Source organism: Chlorocebus sabaeus, chromosome 2 (assembly GCF_047675955.1).
Source record: "Chlorocebus sabaeus isolate Y175 chromosome 2, mChlSab1.0.hap1, whole genome shotgun sequence".
Classification (NCBI taxonomy): Eukaryota; Metazoa; Chordata; class Mammalia; order Primates; family Cercopithecidae; genus Chlorocebus; species Chlorocebus sabaeus.
In genome coordinates this window covers 39,673,600-39,694,166 of record NC_132905.1, presented here as the reverse complement: position 1 = coordinate 39,694,166, position 20,567 = coordinate 39,673,600, and the positions used below count along the sequence as shown (strand labels likewise).

At 50.4% G+C, this 20,567-nt stretch overlaps 1 protein-coding gene across 3 annotated transcripts in view; it reads right to left on the bottom strand.

Moving 5' to 3' along the window:
- The window catches only part of ZNF341 (zinc finger protein 341), a 60,369-nt gene extending 41,721 nt beyond the window's left edge, over positions 1-18,648 (bottom strand). For 2 of the 3 annotated variants that reach the window (XM_008021175.3, XM_008021187.3), the window contains exons 1-4: positions 18,315-18,648; positions 8,343-8,453; positions 4,093-4,289; positions 595-744 (exon numbers count right to left, since the gene is read on the bottom strand). In XM_008021175.3, the coding sequence (XP_008019366.3) occupies positions 595-744; positions 4,093-4,289; positions 8,343-8,453; positions 18,315-18,345 (489 nt within the window). In that variant the 5' untranslated portion in view covers positions 18,346-18,648. Of the gene's footprint in view, positions 1-594; positions 745-4,092; positions 4,290-8,342; positions 8,454-18,314 lie in introns of those variants that run through there. The other variant, XM_037982869.2, reaches the window with a different exon arrangement.
- Positions 18,649-20,567: the final 1,919 nt, after the last annotated feature.

Here is a 20,567-nt window from a genome sequence, read left to right as displayed (position 1 = left end):
GCCTGGCCAACATAGTGAAACCCCGACTCTACTAAAAATACAAAAATTGGCTGGGCACAGTGGCTCCGCTCATGCTTGTAATCCCAGCATTTTGGGAGGCCGAGGTAGGGAGATCCCCTGAGGTCGGGAGTTCGTGACCAGCTGGACAACATGGAGAAAACCTGTCTCTACTAAAAATACAAAAAAAAAAATAGCTGGCTGTGGTGGCACATGCCTGTAATCCCAGCTATCGGGAGGCTGAGGCAGAAGAATCACTTGAACACAGGAGGCAGAGGTTGCAGTGAGCCAAGATCGCACCACTGCACTCCAGCCTGGGAAACACAGTAAGATTCCATCTCAAAAAAAAAAAAAAAAAAAAACAAAAGAAGTCAAAATAGTTGCACTGTATTGATAAAGCCCCACATGTTCTGGGTCCCCACCTAGATGTAGCAGCTTCCCACCTATAGCAGAGCTAAACAAGGGGAAGCTGATAGCCTCCCTCAGCATCAGGGAGAGCTGGGGCCAGGCCCCCTTTGTTCTACAAGATTCTGAATCTGCAGGAGTTAATGTACAGGTCTGGAATCAAGACCCTGTGAGAAGCCCACACCTTCTTACCTGCACAGGTGGGGGGCCCTGGGGCATGGGCTGGTCCAGGGATGTGAAGGCTGACATGGCAGACATGAGCACATCATCGCTCACCAAGATGTTCCCCTGCACCAGGGTCTGGATCAGTGGGGACGGGGGCACTGTGATGTATGTGGAGATCTGGACAGTGGGAGAGACAGAATGAGTGAGACAGAAACAGAGAGAGAGAGACAGAGAGACAGAGTGTGTGCATGTGTGGACATGTCTGAGGCTCTGTAAGTAAGCCGAGGGTATGGCACAAAAGATCCCGGTTCTGGAATCCCACAGACCTGGATTCCATTTCTACCTCTGCTGCTCCCTGCTGTGTGACCCTGAGCAAGTCACTTTACCTCTCTGTACCTCCATTTAATTATCTACCGAATGAGGAGGATAAGGCTGGGCATGGTGGCTCACAACTGTAATCCCAGCATTTTGGGAGGCTGAGGCAGTTGAATCATTTGAACCCATTTTGGGAGGCTGAGGCAGGTGAATCACTTGAACCCAGGAGTTCAAGACCAGCCTGGGCAACATGGTGAAACCCTGTCTCTACAAGACAAATATAAAAATTAGCCAGTGTGGTTTTGTGCACAGCTGGTGTGGTTTTAGAGACGCTGTCTCTAAAAATAAACAAACAAAAACAGAAAGAAAAAACAAATGAGGAGAATAACTCACATCTCTCTGCAAAGTACATACCCTATGACTCAGTAATAATACTTCCTTGTATCAGCCGGGCACGGTGGCTCACACCTGTAATCCCAGCACTTAGGGAGGCCGAGGTGGGCAGATCACGAAGTCAAGAGATCAAGACCATCCTGGCCAACGTGGTGAAACCCCATCTCTACTAAAAATACAAAAAGTAGCCAGGCATGGTGGTGCACGCCTGTAGTCCCAGCTACTCAGGAGGCTGAGGCAGGAGAACCGCCTGAACCTGGGAGGTGGAGGTTGCAGTGAGCTGAGATCGCGTCACTGCACTCCAGCCTGGCGCCAGAGTGAGACTCCGTCTCAAGAGAAAAAAAAAACACTTCCTTGTATCTATCCTAAAGAAACACTGAACACATGTCCACAGAAGTCCACAAGTATCTTAGGTCAAGAAGAATATCCGGTCTGGCGCGGTGGCTCATGCCTGTAATTCCAGCACTTTGGGAGGCCAAGGCAGGCGGATCACTTGAGGTCAGGAGTTCGAGACCAGCCTGGCCAACATAGTGAAACCCCGTCTCCACTAAAAATACAAAAATTAGGCCGGGCGCGGTGGCTCAAGCCTGTAATCCCAGCACTTTGGGAGGCCGAGGCGGGCGGATCACGAGGTCAGGAGATCGAGACCATCCTGGCTAACAGGGTGAAACCCCGTCTCTACTAAAAAATACAAAAAACTAGCCGGGCGAGGTGGCGGGCGCCTGTAGTCCCAGCTACTCGGGAGGCTGAGGCAGGAGAATGACCGGAACCCGGGAGGCGGAGCTTGCAGTGAGCTGAGATCTGGCCACTGCGCTCCAGCCTGGGCGACAGAGCGAGACTCCGTCTCAAAAGAAAAAAAAAAAAATACAAAAATTAGCTGGGCGTGTTGGCGGGTGTCTATAGTCCCAGCTACACGGGAGGCTGAGGCAGGAGAATCACTTGAACCTCAGAGATGGAGGTTGCAGTGAGCCAAGACCAGCCTGAGCTACAGAGTAAGACTTTGTCTCAAAAAAAAAGATAACAGAGGGTGAGGGGAATATTTTCTACTAGCAACACTCATAGTCAAGCAGTGAGAAAAATGACTATGTTTTATGCCAGAAGATGCCTGTTTCAGTCTCTGTGTCCTATAGGTCTGGGGTGAAGGCTTTCATTGTGATGACAGAAATGATACCTGTAAAATGAATGAAGATAATGTTCTAAAGAAATAAGGAAAGAAAAGGAAGTCAGTTGAAACTCTGACCCCTTGACCTGGCATCCTGAGATATGCCCAGCCTCCTTTATGAGGGATCCTTTAATCTCTCTATGAGCCCGCCACCCAGGGTGTCTTTGCTCCAGAACCATGTTTTTGGCTGAGGGCTCTGGAAGCTTCCCCAGATGCCTCCAGCCGGGTCCTCTGCTCTGGCCTCCAGACTTGGAAATCTACATTGTCTACTTCCTCACTGCCTCCGCTTAAAGGTCGCAGGCATCTCAGCTTCAACGGGCCCAGTTGAACTCCTGACATCCCCTCAAAACCTTCTCCTCACAGCCTCCTCCTTTCAGTCAGTGGCAACTCTAAATCAGGAGTCCCCCGTGACCCTTCCTGATCTCACACTCCTCACCCAGTCAATTCACAAGTTCTGTCAGCAACACCTTCAAAGTGTTTCTAAAATGTCATTTTCTCACCACCTCCACTGCCAACATGCTGGTCAAGCTACCTGCATCCACTGCCTGGATTTGTGCCACAGCCCCTCAACGGGTCTCCTGGCCTTCTCTCTTGCCTTCCCTCAAAACCTATTCTCTGTCCAGCAGCCAGAGTGACCTGATTAAAGTCACCATGTCCCTCCTCTTCTTAACAGCCTCCAATGGCTCCCATCTCATTCTCAGTAAAAGCCGCAGTGGCTGGGCATGGTGGCTCACACCTGTTATCCCAGCACTTTGGGAGGCCGAGGCGAGGGGATCACAAGGTCAGGAGATCAAGAGTATCTTGGTCAACATGGTAAAACCCCATCTCTACTAAAAATACAAAAATCAGCCGGGTGTGGTGGCGCGCACCTGTAGTCCCAGCTACTCTGGAGGCTGAGGCAGGAGAATTGCTTGAACCCGGGAGGCAGAGGTTGCAGTGAGCTGAGATCACTCCACTGTACTACAGTCTGGGCAACAAGAGCGAAACTCCATCTCAAAAAAACAAAAAAACAAAGCAAAAAAAAAGCCCCAGACCCTACATGATCTGCCAAGACCCTCCTGCTGCCTCTCCTATCACCTCCCACCTTCCTACTTACTCACTCAGTCCCAGCCACTCTCACCTCCTCGTAGTTGCTGGAACAAACCCGGCACACTCCCGCCTCAAGGCCTCTGCATCTGCTGATCCCTGCACCTGGCTCCCACTTCTCCAAACCAGCTGCATGACTCATCCCCACACCTCCTTAGGTCTATCTGGTATGTTCTTCCTACTGATTTAAGTCACTGCAGAAATTATATAGTACTATTGTTTTAGATTTTAAAAATAATAATATATTATCTACTATTATTCTACAATTTGATTTTTCATACAAAACCTTTTATCTGCTATATAGTATTCTTCCCAGTCACCTCTTCACAGAGCCCTTCCCCAAGCACCACAGACAATATGGCAAAACCTCCCACCCCCATCTGGCATCCCCTATCTCTCTGCATTTAACGTGCTGAAAACAGTACGTGTGCACCATCCATCTCGCCCCATTCCGCAAGGGCAGTGATTTGGTCTGTCTTATCCATTGCTACAGCCCCAGTGCCCAGCACAGTGCCTGAGCATGACAGGCCCTCAAAAAAGACACATTGAATGAATGAATGAACAAATACCTGGCGACTGGCAGGAGGTGGGGCCTGCTGGACTGCTGCGGGTGCTGCCGAAGGTGTGTAGATGCTGTTGGTGGCCAGGGAGACTGTTGCCAGGGCGGGGGCATTCCCCTGGCACTGTTCCCGCTTGTGGGTCATAAACGCTGGCAGCGAGTTGAATTGCTTCTTACACTTCCCGCAGAGAAAGACATCCTCATCATCTGGGGTCACACCCGCAGGGTAGTGGGAAGAGGCCACAGACAAAGGTCAAGTAATGAATAAAAAGCAAGAATATGTCAAGGGGCATCACAGTATGAAGCAGGAGAACTGCAGCTGACCACAAGCAGCAATCTGGGAGGAATGCCGCGACTCGACATGCAGGTGTCAGTCATCAACTATGTGCTTCCTAGGAGTTTTCAAAACCACACAGGTGGCCAGGTGCAGTGATTCATGCCTGTAATCCCAGCACTTTGTGAGGCCGTGAAGGGTGGATCACCTGAGGTCAGGAGTTCAACACTAGCCTGGTCAACATGGTGAAACCCCATCTCCACTAAAAATACAAAAATTAGTTGGGCGTGGTGGTGCACGCCTGTATCCCAGTTACTTGGGAGGCTGAGGCAGGAGAATTGCTTGAACCTGAGAGGCTGAGGTTGCAGTGAGCCTGGATCGTGCCACTGCACTCCAGCCTGGGCAACAGAGCAAGACTCCATCTCAAAAAAAAGAAAAAAAAAAACAAGTTCCTGCAGGGATAGCCGTATGCGGCCAGGTACCAATTAATTAGAAATCAAAAAACAGTAAAGTGTGTTCACTACAAAGTTGAGAACTTCAGAATCTTTATCCTGTCTGAATTTATTCATCAGTCCCCAAATGCGCCACCTGATCATACTCCTCCATGCCTTTGCATCCACCGTTCGCCCTGCCAGGCTGCCTCTCTGTGGACAACTTGTTCTGCAAGGCTCACCTTGACTATTACTTCTTCCAAAAAGTCTTTTTTTCTTTTCTTTTTTTCTTCTTTTTTTTTGAGAGAGAGTTTCACTCTTGTTGCCCAGGCTGGAGTGCAGTGGCGCAATATCAGCTCTCTGCAATCTCTGCCTCCCAGATTCATGCGATTCTCCTGCCTCAGCCACCCCAGTAGCTGGGATTATAGGCGTGCACCACCATGCCCTGTTAATTTTTGTATTTTGAGTAGAGACGGGGTTTCACCATATTGGCCAGGCTGGTCTTGAACTTCCTGACCTGAAGTGATCCACCCACCTTGGCCTCCCAAAGTGCTGGGATTACAGGCATGAGCCACTGCACGGGCCTCTCCAGGAAGACTCATCAAAAGCCAGTGGCTGTAGTTCCTTCCTCTGGCACACCTATCATATAACAGTTTTCTTATCAATACCAGACTGTGAGTTCCCTGAGGGAAGGAAATGTGTCTTATTTATCACCATAACTATAATATCTCCTGGAAACAGAGGAGGTTCTCAATGGATGTTTGTTGAATGAATGAAAAACTAAATGAATGATTAGCTACAGTTAACACCATCCATTGCTGAGGGCCTACCACAGGTATGTAGTCACTGGGTCAAGCACCCAACACGTGGTAGCAGAAATGTCTAATTGTTATTCAATTCTAATTGTACCCTTATTTATTTATTTATTTTTTTAAGAGACGGGTTGCCAGGCAAGGTGGCTCACACCTGTATTCCTAGCACTTTGGGAGGCCAACGTGGGTGGATCACTTGAGGTCAGGAATTCATGACCAGCCTGGCCAATATGGTGAAACCCCAGCTCCACTAAAAATACAAAATTAGCTGGGCATGGTGCCGCATGCCTGTAATCTCAGCTACTCAGGAAGCTGAGGCAGGAGAATCACTTAAACCCAGGAGGTGGAGGTTGCAGTGAGCCGAGATCACACCACTGCACTCCAGCCTGGGCAACAGAGCAAGACTCTGTCTCAAAAAAATAAATAAATAAAAGGGCAGGGCATGGTAGCTCACACCTATAATCCCAGCACTTTGTGAGGCCAAGGCAGGCGGATCACCTGAGGTCAGGAGTTCGAGACCAGCCTAGCCAACATGGCAAAACCCTGTCTCTACTAAAAATACAAAAATTAGCCAGGTGTGATGGCAGGTGCCTGTAGTCCCAGCTACTCAGGAGGCTGACACAGGAGAATCACTTGAACCCAGGAGACGGAGGTTGCAGTGAGCCAAGATCGTGCCATTGCACTCCAGCCTGGGCAACATGAGCGAAACTCCATCTCAAAAAAAGAGAGACACGGTCCTGTTGTGTTGCCCAAGCTGCAGCACAGGGGCTATTCACAGGCATGATCATAGTGCACACCACTCTCAACTTGTATCCTTCTTATATAATAATACAAATTTCAGTGGGAAACATGGCTTCCTAGTTAAGTAATATATTTCCCAGGCTTCTTTGCAGCTAGGAATGTCATGTGACAGAATTCTGACCAATGGGACAACAACAGAACTGTACGGTATCTGCAACTTCCCCACAAAAGGAAAAGAAAAGGGTATGGATAGGGCACTGTGGTTCATGCCTGTAATCCCAGTACTTTGGGAGGCTGAGGCGGGAGGATTGCTTGAGCTCAGTAGTTCGAGACCAGCCTGGGCAGCACGGTGAGACCCTGTCTCTATTTTTTTTTTTTTTTAATTAGAAGTTTTTTGGACAGGCATGGTGGCTCACGCCTGTAATCTCTGCACTTTGGGAGGCTGAAGTGGGTGGATCACCTGAGGTTAGGAGTTTGAGACCAGCCAGGCCAATATGATGAAATCCTGTCTACTTGTCCAGGTGCAGTGGCTCACACCTGTAATCCCAGAACTTTGAGAGTACGAGGCAGGTGGATCACAAGGTCAGGGGTTCAAGACCAGCCTGACCAACATGGTGAAATCCTGTCTCTAATAAACATACAAAAATTAGCTGGGCATGGTGGCGGCGCCTGTAATCCCAGCTACTCAGGAGGCTGAGGCAGGAGAATTGCTTGAACCCGGGAGGCAGAAGTTGCAGTGAGCCGAGATCACACCACTGCACTCCAGCCTGGGTGACAGAGCAAGACTCCATCTCAAAAAGCAAAATAAAACAAAACACAGCACAAGGGTATGACTTCCACTTCCCTCTTTCTTCCCTTCATGTTGGTTGGAATGTGCAAATCAAAGTGGGAGCTAGAGCAACCATCCTGGGCTGCAGCTTGAGGGCAGTAGAGCCACGGGAAAGAAGGAGTCTGAGTCTCATCATGCCCACCTCAAATGCCCAAATGCCCATCAGGACTTCACATAACACAGAAACAACCTTTAATCTTGTAGAAACCATGGTAAACTTCAATAGCTAGAACCAAATCCCAAGTACTCTCATAAGATTCCTATGAGGCAGAACAATTGTCCCCATTTTACAGACATAGGAACTGAACCACAGAGAAATTAACTCACTTGCCCAAGGTCACAGAGCTAAGAACTATAAGAACAATAATTAAAACCCAGCTGTTTAGCTCCTTGTCCCTAGTGTGATTCCCAAGTTCACAGAAATGTTTGTGGAATGAATAAATGAACAGTCTCACATAGAAACTTCCAAAAGAAGGTTCTTACAGGCTGGGTGCAGTGGCTCATGCAGGTAATCCCAGCACTTTAGGAGGCTGAGGTGAGATCACCTTAGGTCAGGTGTTTGAGACCAGCCTGGCCAACACGGTGAAACCCCATCTCTATTAAAAATACAAAAATACAAAAAATTAGCCAGGAGTGGTGGCACACGCCTGTAATCCCAGCTACATGGGAGGCTGAGGTATGAGAATTGCTTGAATCTGGGAGGTGGAGGTTGCAGTAAGCCAAGATCGTGCCCTGCACTCCAGCCTAGAGGACAGAGTAACACTCCGTCTCAAAAAAAAAAAAAAAAAAAAAAAAAAGGCCCTTACAGTCCTGGCCCATAAACAGGAGAAATTCATGCTCAGCCTATTCTTTCCACAGAAGGGAAGTTGAATAATCACCTCTAGGGCAAAGGCACAGGCATTGTTGTCAGGCATTGGGGCCCTTAGCCATTCCCTGCATCACCATCCCATCTCCCCACATTTACTAAGCAATTGAGAGTGGCGTCCTCAGAGCTAAGCAGAGAAAGGCATGAGCCCAAAGATCCAGGCTGGGAGGTGGGGGAGAGGTTTAGGCACCAGAGCATGTCCTGGGGACCAGAGCAGGCATTTCACTCCCACAGCCCAGCACGAGCTCTACCTACTCTTCGCAGGGAGCCATTCACTCTCCCACTGGTAAACCTGAGCAGATACTCACCCAATGGCTGGATAGCAGGCGGCGCGTTGACACTCTGGCCTGTTGGATCAGGGACTGCTCCTTGGCCATCCAATAATGACTGGACAGCCAGAACGGTCTGATTGTCCATTCCTGAAAAAAGAAATGCAGCCTCTTTGGAAGGTAGGCCCAGCGTCATGCTCTGACACTACCCTTACAGGCCAGACCCACGGCAAAACCCCTGTGGCGGCTGGGTACAGTGGCTCACACCTGTAATCCCAGCACTGTGGGAGGCTAAGGCGGGAGGTCGCTTGAGCCCAGGAGTTTAAGACCAATCTAGGCAACATAGTGAGACTCCACCTCTACAAAACAATACAAAATTTAGGTGGGCGTGGTGGTGCATGCCTGTGGTCCCAGCTACTAGGGAGGCTGAGGTAGGAGGACTGCTTGAGCCTAGAAGGTCAAGGGTACAGTGAGCCATGATCATATCACTGCACTGCACTGTACTTGCTCTTGACAGAGCAAGACTCTGTCTCAAACAAAACAAAACCCTGTGGCAAGGATGGCTGGCTATGCCCCAATATACATTCTCTCCTGTTTCCACTGTGAGAGAGCCCAAGATTTTGGGCTGGAAAGCTGGCCCCCAAATAAAGGTGACACTTCCCAGGCTCTCTTACAGTTAGGGAATGACTAAGTTCTGGTCAAAGGAATATAAATGTGCTATGTGGCAGCTTCTGGAAAGTTTTCTTAAAACTGCCTGATATGTGACCCTCTTCTTTGTCCCATCCTCCTTTCCACTTTCCAGAATAAGAATATGGTGGTAGCAACTCAATCCACCATTCTGGATCATGAGGACCAACCTTAGGATCATAGGATAAAAAGCTGGATGAAGCCAAGTGCGGTGGCTCACGCATGTAATCCCAACACTCTGGGTGGCCAACGCGGGCAGATCACCTGAGGTCAGAAGTTCGAGACCAGCCTGGCCAACATGGTGAGACCCTGTCTCTACTAAAAATACAAAATTAGCTGGGCATGGTGGTGTGTGCCTATAATCCCAACTACTTGGGAGACTGAGGCAGGAGAATGGCTTGGACCCAGGAGGCAGAGGTTGCAGTGAGCCGAGATCGTGCCACTGTACTCCAGCCTGGGTGACAAGAGCAAAACTCTGTCTCAAAAAAAAAAAAAAAAAAAAAAAAGCTGGATAAATCCTGGGCCTCTGAGAACCTTGTAGAACACAGCCATCCTCCTATCCTAGACTGCCTTCCTCTGGAATTTCATGTGAAAGAAATAACCTTCCAGCCTGTTGAAGCCACTGCGACGTGGGGCCTGTCTTACTCATGGCTGACTCTAATCCTAAGTGACAAAGTCCCTCCAGAAATCATGTTAGCCAGTCGTCCTCATGCACACCCCGCAAACCCCACAAATCTGTGTGCACGCGGGCATCCTTGTCTTCCTTGTTTCTCAACGTGTGCTTGTCTTTTTTGTTCCGCAATAAACAATAGACTCTGAATTGGTGGCTGGGGGGTCGAGAAACTGATTTCTTCCATGTTTTCTAATCAGTTATTACAGTTGAAGTTCACAGTAGTACACTGTCTGGCCATGTCACTAGCCGGATGAGAGGCCTCCTCACATCTCAGTAGCCACCAAGGCACACTGCGCCCCTCCCGAAAGACGCAGATGATGCCTCCTCTCTATGACCCCACAGCCAATGCTCTGCCTCCAACCTCTCAGCTCTTACGGGGATGTCTGCCCCAGCTTCTAACTACAACACAAATTGAAACCATCAGACCAGCTATCTCTGGCGAGGTGTGGTGGCTCACGCCTGTAATCCCAGTACTTTGGGAGGCAGGGGCGGGTGAATCAAGAGGTTAGGAGTTCAAGACTAGCCTTGCCAAGATGGTGAAACCACGTCTCTACTAAAAATACAAAAATTAGCTGGGCATGGTGGTGGGCGCCTATAATCCCAGCTACTAGGGAGGCTGAGGCAGAGAACTGCTTGAACCCGGGAGGCAGAGCTTGCAGTGAGCCAAGATCACGCCACTGCACTCCAGCCTGGGTGACAGAGTGAGACCCCATCTCAAAAAAAAAAAAAAAATTGAAACCATCAGCTCCTGCAGCCAAACTGAATCCATGCTTTCCCTTGTCACAATGCAGGCTGTGTCCCTCCTGACGCCAGCCCTCCCCCCCATCTCCTCCTGCTCCTCAGAAGCCACTCTCCACCAACTCTCACCACACTGTGCCTGGGAACCATCCACAGCTACACACGATCAGCCTCTCCAGAGTGCCTTCCTGCGAACTCACCTTTCCATCTCTCCTCCCTTCAACAGCAAGGATCCCATGAGGGTCACCTACACCTTCTATCTCTTCTACCACCTTCCAGTTCTCCTCCCCCATTCTAGTGGGACTTAAGCCCTCCACCATCTGGAACTACCTCTGAAAAAACGGCAAAGTGAGAAAATCATGACAGTGAAAGACACCTGACCTAACCAACCCCCATCTTGCCTTTAACCTCCAAACTGCCCTTAGTCATCCCTGGGCTTGGGCCAAGATAACTATCGGAGAAATTTAGTTCATAGTTTATTTTTTATTTTATTTCATTTTTGAGACAGAGTCTCGCTCTGTCGCCTAGGCTGGAGAGCAGTGGTGCAATCTCGGCTCACTGCAAGCTCCGCCTTCGGGGTTCACACCATTCTCCTGCCTCAGCCTCCCGAGTAGCTGGGACTATAGGCACCCACCATCACGCCTGGCTAATTTTTTTTGTATTTTTAGTAGAGACAGGGTTTCACCGTGTTAGCCAGGATGGTCTAGATCTCCTGACCTCACAATCTGCCAGCCTCAGCCTGCCAAAGTGCTGGGATTACATGCAGGAGCCACCACGCCTGCCCGGCCTAGTTTACAGTTTAAATGATAATAGCCTTTCCCCAAAACTAACCCTCCTTTGTAAAGCTAATGAAAGACCACCAGGTTAGGAGGATAAGAGGATCCTAAATTCTGCTAAATTGTAGACATAAATATTACCAGTCATTATTCCAGAGGTCACAAGATTTGCAACTTCCCCAATTATTCCTGCAGATAATATCATTATCATTATTATTATTTTGAGATAGGATCTCCCTATGTTGCCCAGGATGGTCTCAAACTGTTGCGCTCTAGGGATCCTCCCACCTCGGCCTCCCAAAGTGCTGGGAATACAGGTATGAGCCACCATGCCTGGCCAACATTTTCTTTTTTTTTTTGAGACAGAATTTCACTCTTGTTGTCCAGGCTGGAATGCCATGGCGCAATCTCGGCTCACTGCAATCTCCGCCTCCCAGGTTCAAGTGATTCTCCTTCCTCAGCCTCCCAAGTAGCTGGGATTACAGGCATGTGCCCCCACGCCTGGCTAATTTTGTATTTTTAATAGAGACAGGGCTTCTCCATGTTGGTCAGGCTGGTCTCGAACTCCCGACCTCAGGTGATCCACCCGCCTCAGCCTTCCAAAGTGCTGGGATTACAGGTGTGAGCCACCACGTCTGGCCCCAACATCATTATTATAGAACCTAAGATTGGCCTTTTGAGACATCTTTTCAGATTTTTGCATTTCTGACAACCAATGGCTCCACCCAGACCCGCCAACGAGTCCTGCAGCCCCACCCAGAAGCAGACTCTGCATGGAGGAGGGTCATTTTCCACAACCCTATGATTGCACCCCCAACCAATCAGCAGCACCCATTCCTTTGCCCCCCAAACTATCCTTGAAAAAAATCTAGTCTCTGGCCAGGTGCAGTGGTTCACACTTGTAATCCCAGCACTTTGGGAGGCCGAGGCAGGCGGATCACAAGGTCAGGTGATCGAGACCATTCTGGCTAACACGGTGAAACCCCATCTCTACTAAAAATATAAAAAATTAGCCAGGCGTGGTAGTCCCAGCTACTCGGGAGGCTGAGGCAGGAGAATGGAGTGAACCCAGGAGGCGGAGCTTGCAGTGAGCTGAGATCGCACCACTACACTCCCGAGTAGCTGGGACTTTAGGTGCGTGCCACCACACCTGGCTAATTTTTTCTATTTTTAGTAGGGATGGCGTTTCACCATGTTGCCTGGGCAACAGAGCGAGACTCCATCTCAAAAAATAATTAAATAAAAATAAAAAACCTAGTCTCTGAATTTTCTAGGAGGCAGATTTGAGTAATAACAAAATTCCAGTCTCCTGTTCAGTCGACTGTGTGAATTTAACTTTTTTTCTATTGCAATTCCCCTGTCTTGATAAATTGGCTGTATCTGGGCAGCAGGCAAAATGAACCCATTGGACGGTTATAGTTCCACCAAAACATTTCCCCATCATCACCAAAGACCATCTGGCAGCACCTGCCATTCCCTGAAACACTCCATTCTTGGCTCCAGGGCACAGCCTCCCTGGGTCTTCTCTACCTTTCTGTGCCTCCTTTACTCTCTTCTCCTGGCTACCCCCTAAGTGTTTCCATTTTGAGGAAATACTTTGTCCTTTGTTCCTTTGTCTGGACTCTCTCCTTTGCCTCTTGTGCTGTCCCTGGGCAGTCTCACTCACCCCGTCTACTTCCTTCCAATATCTCAAGTTTCAAGCCTGGGGTTCAAGCTCCCCGAAACAAGCTTCAGTGAATCTTCTACCATTTTATGTAAAAGTGTGAGTGCTTTAGCATTTGTATGCAAATCTGTACACAAATATTCAAAGCACTTTTAAGTATAATAGTAAAAAATTGCCGGGCGCGGTGGCTCAAGCCTGTAATCCCAGCACTTTGGGAGGCCGAGACGGGCGGATCACGAGGTCAGGAGATCGAGACCATCCTGGCTAACACGGTGAAACCCCGTCTCTACTAGAAAATACAAAAATCTAGCTGGGCGAGGTGGCGAGCGCCTGTAGTCCCAGCTTCTCGGGAGGCTGAGGCAGGAGAATGGCGTGAACCCAGGAGGCGGAGCTTGCAGTGAGCTGAGCTGAGATCCGGCCACTGCAGTCCAGCCTGGGCAACACAGCGAGACTCCGTCTCAAAAAAAAAAAAAAAAAAAAAAAAATAGTAAAAAATTTAGCCTGGGCAACATGGTGAAACCCCGTCCCTACTAAAATTAGAAAAAATTAGCTGGGTGTGGTGGCACGCACCTGTAGTCCCAGCTACTCAGGAGGCTGAGGCAGGAGAACCGCTTGAACTTGGGAAGTCGAGGTTGCAGTGAGCCAAGATGATGCCACTGCACTCCAGCCTGGGCAACAGTGAACTTTTGACATGGAATCTCCCCAGGTTGCCCAGGTGAAAACCTGGTGGTCTTTCAATAGCTTTACAAAGGCGGTTTAGTTTGGGGGAAGGGCTATTATCATTTAAACTGTAAATTAAATTTCTGCCAAAGTTAGCTTGGTCCAAGTCCAGGGATGACTAAGGGTGGTTTGGAGGTTAAAGGCAAGGTGGGGATTGGTTAGGTCAGGCGTCTTTCTCTGTCATGATTTTCTCACTCTTACAATTTTTGCAGAGGCAGTTTCAGAATGGTGGGGGGCTTAAGCCCCATTAGAGTAGGGGAGGAGGACCAGAAGGTAGTAGAGGAGATAGAGGGTGTAGGAAATGGTTCAGAAGAACATCTGAACTGTTTCCAGTTTTTACTTTTTTTTTTTTTGAGACAGGGTCTAAAAAAAATAGTAAAAACTGGAAACAGTTCAAATGTTCTTCAGTGAGTGAATGGTTAAATGGTGGAATAGTCATACTTTGGAATACTACTAAGCAATAAAAAGGAACAAACTATTGCTATACACAACTTGGATGAATCGCTAGGGAACTATGATGGGTGAAAAAAGCCCATCTCAGTGGTATATACTTTATGATTTCATTTACATAGCATTCTTGAAATCACAAAATTTTACAAATGGAGACAGATTAGTGGTTGCAGGCATCAAGGATGGTGGGAGAAGGGGAGGATTTAGGGTGTGGCTATAAAAGGGCAACCCCTTGGAGTGATGTCCTGTTCTGCATATTGACTGGTGGTAATATACTGTAGTTTTGCAAAATGTTACACCAGGGGAAATGGGGCAAACGGCATGTGGGATCTCTCTTTATTATTTCCCACAATAGCATGTGATTCTACAGAAAAAGTGATTTCAAAATAAAAAAATTTAAACAAATGCAGGGTGGGTACAGTGCCTCATGCCTGTAATCCTAACACTTTGGGAAATCAATGTGGGAGGATTGCTTGATGCTAGCAGTTCAAGACCAAGCTGGGCAACATAGCAAGACCTCATCTCTAGAAAATTTTAAAAATTGGCTGGGTGTGCTGGCATGCACCTATAGCTACCTGGGAGGCTGAGGTGGGAGGATCACTTGAGCGCATGAATTTGAGGCTGCAGTGAGCTATGAATGCACTACTGCACTCCAGCTTTGGAGATAGAGTGGGATCCTGTCTCTACAAATAAAAATACAAAAGGCTGGCTGGACACAGTGCCTCATGCCTGTAATCCCATCACTTTGGAGGCCGAGGCGGGTGGATCACTTGAGATCAAGAGTTCGAGACCAGCCTGGCCAACATGGTAAAACCCCATCTCTACTAAAAATACAAAATTAGTCAGGCGTGGTGGTAAGTGCCTTGTAATCCCAGCTACTCGAGAGGCTGAGGCAGGAGAACCACTTGAACCTGGGAGGCAGAGGTTGCAGTGAGCCAAGAGCTCACCACTCCAGTCCAGCTTGGGTGACACAGTGAGACTGTCACAAAAAATAATAATAATAATTAAGTTAAATTAAATTTAAAAGGCAGCCTGGGCCAGGCTCAGTGGCTCATGCCTGTAATCCCAGCACTTTGGGAGGCAGAGATGGATCACTTGAGGTCAGGAGTTCGAGACCAGCCTGGCCAACATGGTGAAACCCCCTTCTCTATTAAACATACAAAAATTAGCCGGACGTGGTGGCATGCGCCTGTAGTCTCAGCTACTCAGGAGACTGAGGTACAAGAATCACTCGAACCCAGGAGGTGGAGGCCTCATTGAGCCGAGATTGCACCACTGTACTTCAGCCTGGGAGACAGTGTGAGACTGTCTCAAAAACAAAAAAAGGCAGCCTGTGTAAAACTGAACTCGAGTTGGCCGGGCGCGGTGGCTCACGCCTGTAATCCCAGCACTTTGGGAGGCCGAGGCGGGTGGATCACGAGGTCGGGAGATTGAGACCAACCTGGCTAACACGGTGAAACCCCGTCTCTACTAAAAATACAAAAAATTAGCCGGGCGAGGTGGCGAGCGCCTGTAGTCCCAGCTACTCGGAGGCTGAGGCAGGAGAATGGCGTGAACCCGGGAGGTGGAGCTTGCAGTGAGCCGAGATCGCGCCACTGCACTCCAGCCTGGGCGACAAAGCGAGACTCCGTCTCAAAAAAAAAAAAAAAAAAAACTGAACTCGAGTTAAATGTCATCCTCCACTCCGAAGTTTGTTCTCACAGTAATCCTCATCAAGGAGAAGAGGGCACCACTGTCCACCCATCTACAGCCTCTGGGGCACCCCTTAGGTCTTCCCTCAACCCACTGCTCCCCCTCTCCACTCCCCATTTCTGGTTCTTCAGCAAGTCTAGCCTATTCTGCCTCCCCAGTACATTTCAAATAAACTTTCTTTCCATCCCCACAGTTGTTCCCCAGCCCAGTTCTCTGCTGTACAACCTCCACCCTGACCCCCCACTGCCACTCTGGCCCCCTCCAGTCTGTTCCAGAGCAGCTTCGGTGAACTTTATAAAACACACATCACATTGTACTGCTCCCCTGCTGAAAATCTTTTGTTAGCTCCACACTGATCCCAAGATAAAGTTCAGCTGCTCCATCAAACCCCATCTCTAGCAGCTCACCCACACCGAGCTTCGGTGAATCCCAGGAGACTTCTCTCCCCATGGCTGTGAAAATGCAGTTCCCACTGCCTGGGCCATTCTCATGCCCCCCCTCCCCGAGATCTCCACAGTCCTGCTGCCCTTTCTTCACCCAACATGCACCCCACTGTCCTAGGAATGGATTTCTCTTTAACTGTCTTCATTACTCAAAACACAAACACATCCTTGCAGTAAAAATTCCAACAATGAGGAAGTCCAAACAGCCTAAAGAGAAAGTAAGCCTCACCCCATTCTACTGGCCTCTGGGAGGGAACTACCACTGACCCTGGCCTTCCTGATCCACCACCCCCTGCTTATGTTATTCACCGTAGGAATGGCCAGCTGAGGTCATCTTATTTTACATGACCTTTTCGGGAATTCTGTCATTTCTCTAATTGCTTGTTTTATAACTTCTCTCCTCCACCAGACTGCAGGGCAAGGACTACGGGGAGTGTCTGGCTCAGTGAGTCTTCTGAATCGGAGCCCCACTGGATGGAGGCAGGCCATCCCCCTTCCCCCCCATTTCCTGGTGCGAATTGTGATCCTTCAAGAAGAGAAGGGAGTCCTGGAGCAGTGGCTCACGCCTGTAATCCCAGCACTTTGGGAGGCTGAGGTGGGCAGATCACTTGAGGCCAGGAGTTCAAGACCAATCCGGCCAACATGGTGAAACCCCATCTCTATTAAAAATACCAAAAAAAAAAAAAAAAAAAAAAGGACAGGCGCGGTGGCTCATGGTGGCAATCCCAGCACTTTGGGAGGCCGAGGAGGGCGATCAGGAGGTCAGGAGATCGAGACCATCCCGGTTAACACGGTGAAACCCCATCTCTACTAAAAATACAAAAAAAAAAAAAAACTAGCCGGGCATTGGGGCGGACGCCTGTAGTCCCAGCTGCTCGGAAGGCTGACGCAAGTGAATGGCGTGAACCCGGGAGGCGGAACTTGCAGTGAGCCAAGATCGCGCCACTACACTCCAGCCTGGGCGACAGAGCGAGACTCGTTTCCAAAAAAAAAAAGAAAGAAAGAAATTAGCTGGGTGTGGTGGCACACGCCTGTAGTCCCAGCTACTTGGGAGGCGGAGGCACGAGAATCGCTCGAACCCGGGAGGAGCAGGTTGCAGTGAGCCGAGATCGCGCCACTGCACTCCAGCCTGGGCGACAGAGTGAAACTCCGTCTCAAAAAAATAAAAAAGTGCAGGGAGTGGCTGAGGATCTCCTAGGAAGCTGCAGGACTCAAAGCTTCAGCTTCATCCCTCCAGTCCAGCACTTCGAGTTTGTATCCTATCTGTATACTCATCTCATCCCACTCCTCCAAGACCAAACTTGGTCTGTATTTCCCACAATGTCTATTCTATGTCATGGCCCCGAGTCGCTAAGGCTGCCCTTCCTCCCCGACTCCCAGCAGGTGCACACATGGAGGTGCTCAGTGTTTGCTGTCTCCAAAGCCCACAATTTTGAGCCTGAGCACCAACCCCATCCTAGGTTCTTGCAGAGCACGGGACAGTCCGTCGGCACCCAGCGTTGGCTGGCGTGGGCCTGGGAGCACCACGTCCCAGCCGGGCACACCGCCGGCACCCACGGTGTCGGCTGAATTTGTAAAACTGCACCGGCCACGGTGCACACTTCAGGCGCCAGGTGTTTGCTGGCTTAGGTCCCTAAACTCTGAGTCCAGGCTGTGCACACAGGTGGCGCCTCTGCTGCTGTGGTCTGATTTTGAGACTACGTCCCAGCACGAGGCATACAATCCAATCTGCAGAAGTTCTTCGTGGTCAGGCCGCCGAGTCCCTCCGGCCCGCAGCTGCGGCCGCACCCCCGTCCCGGGCCCCGCGCGCCGTCTAGCCGCCTCCCTGGCCGCGGCTGTTCCAGATCGCCCCGCCGTCGCCTCCCGCGCGGTTCCCTGCCGGGAGCCCCTCCCGCGCCCGCCCGAGGCCGCTAAGGCTGGCGCTGTTCCGGGCCCGAACCCTCTCCCCGCCGGCCCGGCTCTCCCCGGCTGTTCCGGCCCCGGAGCTCCCCCGCCGGCCCTCAGCTCCCGCGCTGTTCCCGCCCGCGCCCCTCCCGCCCCACGGCTGTTCCGGCCCCGGCGCCCTCCGCCCCGCGGCCGCCGCGCGCCCTACGCCGGGCGCTGCAAGGGCGCGGCGGGAGGGAGCGGCAGCGCGGAACAGCCGCCTCCCCTGGCCCCGCTGCCCCTCACCCTCCAGGGCCTCAAAGATCGCCTGCGCCATCTTGGAGCCGCCGCCGTCGCCGCCACCGGAGCCGAAGCCCGGCTACGCGAGCATTGTGGGAGCCGCGGCGGCTGAGTCGGGGCCGCCAGGGGGCGCCCAGGAGCCGCTGCCTAGCCCCCAGCCATGGAAACCCAACCTCGGCTCGCGGGACCCCAGCATCCTTAGGCTGCCCTGGCTCCACTCGATAACCCAGTCACCGGGCCACCGAGTGTGGACCCCGCCTCACTTGAACGTCCAAGTCTACGCCGACCTTATATCCACCGCACACGCGGAACTTCCCATCCGTATTATCTAAACCCACATCCCCATCTCACCGGACCGGACCCCCTAACTCTGACACAGAACCCCCCATTCCCACTGCGTGTGAGTCCTCCAGGTCTGCAGCACGGACCCCGTTTCCACTAAGCACGGTATACCCCGACTCTGCAACAAACCGTGACCACTATCCCACCTCACCCAGACCACCCAACTGTCACAGGGATCCCCAAACTGCAACATAGATTCCCATCCCTCATCCCCTGTTGGAAGCGTACCGCCCTACTACTCCGCTCAATTCTGCCGGTTGGGAGCCCGCCTCCGCCCCCAGAGTAGCGGGGACTACCGGCACATGCCACCATCTCCTGCTAATTTTTATTTTTGTTTTTTGTAGAGATCAGGGTCTCACTATGTTTCCCAGGCTGGTGTCAACTTCTGGCCTCCAGTGATCCTCACGTCTCAGCCTCCCAAAGCACTGGGATCACAGGCGTGAGTCTCCGTGCTGGGGATCCCATCATCTCTTAAGTAACTCCATCTCTTCACCCTCCATCCCTGCTTGTCAGGACCCCATTTCTGTCACATAAACCCCCAACACCCACCCCAGCCACTCCTAGCCCAGCCTCTGAGGGGTCCTATCCTGGTCGCACAGAATGAGAGGTGCTCCTCACTGGGACTTCTCCCACACACACAGACCCCTCTCATCTTCATTCACCCTCCATCAACTGCTAATTAACGGCCTGCTGTGCACCAAGTCCGTAATATCGCCAGAGACACGGTAGTCCTTTCCCATGGAGTTAGAGGCGGGAATTTTTTCTTCAAGACACCACACCCTACCTCCCTTCCTGGGAATCTTGAAGGGCACACCCCAAGCTGTAAGCGTCCCCTTCCATTGCCTCGCTGGCAGGGTAAGGTCAGGGTTCCTTCCTCCCTTTCTCTAACATGCTCACTGATCCAATGACCTCAGATTCTCCCCTCTTCCCTGCAAGTTTCTCAGTATAACTATTCTTTGTTTGCATCACCAAAGCCTGCCAAGTATACCTATTCTTTGCTTTTGTTGGTTTTTTCTTTATTTATTATTTTTTGGTTTTTGAGACAGAGTCATGTTGTGTTGCCAGGCTGGAATGCAGTGGCCAATCTCCGCTCACCACAACCTCCGCCTCCCGGGTTCAAGAGATTCTCATGCCTCAACCTCCCGAGTAGCTTGGACTACAGGCGCCTACCACCATCCCCGGCTAATTTTTGTATTTTTTGCAGAGACAGTGTTTCGTCATGTTGGCCAGGCCGGTCTCAAACTCCTGACCTCGGGCAATTGCCCACTTCAGCTTCCCAAAGTGCTGGGATTACAGGCGTGAGCCACCACACCCAGCCTGTTTTAGTTTTATTATTCAAATAAGAAATGAGGCCGGGCGCTGTGGCTCAAGCCTGTAATCCCAGCACTTTGGGAGGCCGAGACGGGCGGATCACGAGGTCAGGAGATCGAGACCATCCTGGCTAACACGGTGAAACCCCGTCTCTACTAAAAATACAAAAAACTAGCCGGGCGTAGTGGCGGGCGCCTGTAGTCCCAGCTACTCAAGAGGCTGAGGCAGGAGAATGGCGTAAACCTGGGAGGCGGAGCTTGCAGTGAGTTGAGATCTGGCCACTGCACTCCACCCTGGGCAACAGAGCAAGACTCCGTCTCAAAAAAAAAAAAAAAAAAAAAAAAGAATATGTTCACATTTATTTGATTACTTTCAAAATATTTGTTGAGCACCTACTGTGTGCTAGACACCATTCTAGATGCTGGGGATGCAGGCATTAACCAAAAGACAAAAATCCTTGCCTTCATGGAGTCTCAATCTAGCTAAGTAAGATGGGCTGTAAACAAGGGGAAAAAAAGAGAGAGAGAGAAAGAGAAATTTTCTATGACTTTAAATACTTTTTTTCCGGAAGGAGAGGTAGCTACTTTTAGACAGAATGGTCAAGGG